Source organism: Ipomoea nil, unplaced genomic scaffold, assembly GCF_001879475.1.
Source record: "Ipomoea nil cultivar Tokyo-kokei standard unplaced genomic scaffold, Asagao_1.1 scaffold2280, whole genome shotgun sequence".
Lineage (NCBI taxonomy): Eukaryota > Viridiplantae > Streptophyta > Magnoliopsida > Solanales > Convolvulaceae > Ipomoea > Ipomoea nil.
The window spans coordinates 3,986,875-3,990,554 of record NW_017618708.1 but is presented as its reverse complement, the minus strand read 5'-3'; the positions used below and the strand labels follow the sequence as shown (position 1 = coordinate 3,990,554).

At 35.2% G+C, this 3,680-nt stretch overlaps 1 protein-coding gene across 1 annotated transcript; it reads left to right on the top strand.

The window, feature by feature from the left end:
* The first annotated feature begins 329 nt into the window (after positions 1 to 329).
* LOC109150811 lies at positions 330 to 3,160 on the top strand. The gene is made up of 3 exons (XM_019298787.1): positions 330 to 726; positions 830 to 2,038; positions 2,130 to 3,160. Exons 1-3 carry the CDS (start codon positions 330 to 332, stop codon positions 3,158 to 3,160), a joined length of 2,637 nt encoding a protein of 878 aa, XP_019154332.1.
* The last annotated feature ends 520 nt before the right edge of the window (positions 3,161 to 3,680 follow it).

The following is a 3,680-nucleotide window of genomic DNA, read 5'->3' as shown; positions in this document are numbered from 1 at the left end:
AGTGAAGTTGCGGCTTTGATAGTGGGAGACTTTGATCCAAATATGGGATAACGTGATATCTTGGTGGAATCAAGATCTGGTATTTTAAAAAGGATTAATGAATTAAACCCAGCCTATCTACCACTATAGTACCCATTGCTATTTCCATTTGGTGAAGACGGATATAGAGAGGACATTCAATTCTCAGGTGTTGAACAACAAAGCCGACCTGGTCGTATTAGGATTAGTCCTAGAGAATACTTCTATTATATTCAAGATAGGAAAAATGAGATGTCAACATTGTTGTTCGCAAGAAGGTTGTTACAACAATTCTTGTAGATGCATACACTATGATTGAATCTGGATGTTTAGTATATGTTAGGACCCACCAAAGATCATTGAGATGTGAGTCTTATAAATGCTTGACAGATGCTTTGACTCGTGGTGAACTTGATCCATCGGCTCAAGGTCGTAGAATTATTTTGCCTTCAACTTTTACAGGTGGTGCAAGGTATATGGTGCAAAATTACCAGGATGCGATGGCAATATGCCGATGGATTGGATATCCAAATCTGTTTATTACATTCACATGTAACCCAAACTGGCCGGAAATTGTAAAGTTTTTGAAAGAAAGGAGATTAAAGGCCGAAGATCGGCCAGATATAATATGTCGTGTCTTTAAGATGAAGTTAAATGCTCTAATCAAGGAGATTCGTAAAGAAAACATCTTTGGTTCTGTTCTAGCAGGTAAATATTTTATATGTTAAAGTTTTAATAATTATTTGTTTATTACCAAGTACTTTGATCTAGATTTCAAAGTACTAAATGTATTAATGATTTGTTTTTGTAGTGATTTATACCATTGAATTTCAGAAAAGAGGTTTACCGCATGCACACATATTGTTGTTTCTGGCAAATCATCGTGGGTCTGGTGCTGCAACAGATTTAGACAAATTCATTTCAGCAGATATTCCAAGTGAGTTGTGCGATCTTGAGTATCACAAAGCAGTGGGAGAATTTATGATGCACGGACCGTGTGGTACGTGTAGGAAGAATTCACCATGCATGGTTAATGGTAGATGCTCCAAATATTATCCAAAGAAATTTGTGGAGAAATCAACAATGGATGAAGAGGGTTATCCTGTGTATCGTAGGAGTGACAACGGTAGGACTATAAAGAAAAATGGTATTGATCTAGATAGCAGATATGTCGTTCCACACAACAGACATTTATTGGTGAAGTATAGGGCTCATATAAATGTGGAGTGGTGCAATCAATCCAGATCAATTAAGTACTTATTTAAGTATGTGAACAAGGGGAATGATCGTGTTACTGCTGAATTCTACAACAGTGTGGCTGATGAAGCTACTGGAAATGTAATCGATGAGATCAAGATGTATTATGATTGTAGGTATATTTCACCCTGTGAGGTAGCATGGAGGATGTTCGCCTTTGATATACAGATGAGGGATCCGTCGATAGAGCGCTTGAGCTTTCATCTACCAAATGAGCAATCAATCATATTTAATGATGATGATGTTGTCAATAATGTTGTTAACCATTCAACTGTGAGACAAAGTATGTTCACTGCATGGTTTGATGCTAACAGCAAATACAGCGAGGCAAGAAACTTGACTTACGCTGAAATGCCAACAAAATTTGTATGGAAAAAAGATAAGAGAGAGTGGCATCCAAGGCAAAGGAAGTTTGCAATTGGTCGTATTTTTTATCTTCCACCAAATAGCAGAGAAATCTTCTATCTTAGATGTTTATTAAATATTGTGCGTGGACCAAGATCCTTTGATGAAATTAAATATTTTGAGGGGGTGCAATATACTTCATTTAGAGATGTCTGTTATGTACATGGTTTAATCGAGGATGATAAAGAGTATGTTGATGCGATCAGTGAAGCAGCGATATGGTCCTCAGCACATTCTTTACGTAAATTATTTGTAACTTTATTGACATCAAATTCAATGGTGAAACCAGAAAAAGTGTGGGATATTGTTTGGCAATACCTAGCTGATGATGTTGAGTTCAATGCTAAAATAAATACAAGTAATCCAGGTCAACAATTCTTCTTCAAAACACTTACTTAAATGTATTTTTTCATTTATATATTAAACTAATTTGTTTATAAATTATGTAGATTTGATGCTCAATGACGTACAGAAGAAAAATGGGGCACTCATGGAAGTGGAGAAGTTGTTGAATGCTTGGAACAAGTCTCTAAGTGATTATCCACCAATGCCAATGCCAGTGGGAAGTCATGAATACTATTTCGATAATCAGTTGTTGTACGAAGAATTGGAGTACGACAAAGAAGCTTTAAAGCTAGAACATGAATCACTGTTTTCTAAACTAACTGATGAACAATTACTCATATACAACAAAGTGATGGTGGATGTTGAATCTAATAAAGGTGGTTTGTTCTTTGTTTATGGATATGGTGGAACTGGTAAGACATTTTTATGGAGGACACTGTCGGCTGCTTTAAGGTCAAAGGGAGAAGTTGTTTTGAATGTAGCATCAAGCGGTATAGCCTCAGTACTTTTACCGGGTGGAAGGACTGCACACTCAATGTTTTCTATCCCCATTGCAGTGAATGAAGACCCAACTTGCAACATTAGCCAAGGTAGTCCACTTGCTGAATTGATTATAAAATCTAAGTTAATCATATGGGATGAAGCGCCGATGATGCACAAACATTGTTTTGAAGCATTAGATCGGACAATGAGAGACATATTGCGATTCACCAATCCAAAAAGCTTAGAAATGTCTTTTGGTGGAAAAACAGTTGTACTTGGAGGTGATTTTAGACAAATACTACCAGTTATACCAAAAGGCAGTAGACAAGATATAGTACAAGCAAGTATAAACTCATCATACTTGTGGAGTAATTGCGAAGTACTAAGCTTAACAAAGAATATGAGGTTGCGTGGTATTTCAAGTGCAGAAGAAGTTGAAAAGTTAAATAGTTTTGCAAAATGGATTGCTGATCTAGGAGATGGGAATTTAGGAGAAGAGAAGAATGGTATCTTCAATATAAGGATTCTAGATAATTTTGTTCTAAGAAATGAAGTTGACTCCATAGCAGAAATTGTCCAAAGCACATTTCCTTCGTACGGTAGGGTCAACAGGACCGGTCAAAAGGGGCGGGCAACATGGGCACCCGCCTAGGGCCCAATGTTGAAAGGGGTCCCCTAATTTGGATTTTTATTTTTTGATAAAGTTAAGAGAATTTTTTTTTTTTTTTTTTTTTTTTTTTTTTGCATGAGCAGAGATTTGAACCTACAACTTCAAAATTATTATTTAACATTAAATTCACTTAACTATTACAATTATTTAATATAATAATTCAATTAATAGATACTCCGGTCTGTATATATTAGAGAATATCAAATTAGTTTATTATTAAACTTCATATAGGGGCTTAAAGTTTGAATGAGCACTATCCCGGGATTCATCCAACTGAATTTTTTTAAAATAAAGTTTTTAAAAAATTATATGTCGATAAAATTCAAAGTTATTCTTGAATTGTTTTCAATTAACACAATCTTTTGAACTATATATATTAACATTTATTTTATTATAAGAGAAAGGGGATATAGTGATATACCCACATATACAAGCTACTACACCTCCACTAAGGTTCAAACTCACCACATCCAATATAAGGGAGCAACTTGGTACCATTGAA

Excerpts from the sequence above, each read along its gene's own strand:
- LOC109150811 (XM_019298787.1), top strand. The coding sequence starts at position 330 with ATGATTGAATCTGGATGTTTAGTATATGTTAGGACCCACCAAAGATCA. Across the intron at positions 727-829 it reads CTTTGGTTCTGTTCTAGCAG|TGATTTATACCATTGAATTT; the intron begins GTAAATATTTTA and ends TTGTTTTTGTAG. Across the intron at positions 2,039-2,129 it reads CAATGCTAAAATAAATACAA|ATTTGATGCTCAATGACGTA; the intron begins GTAATCCAGGTC and ends TAAATTATGTAG.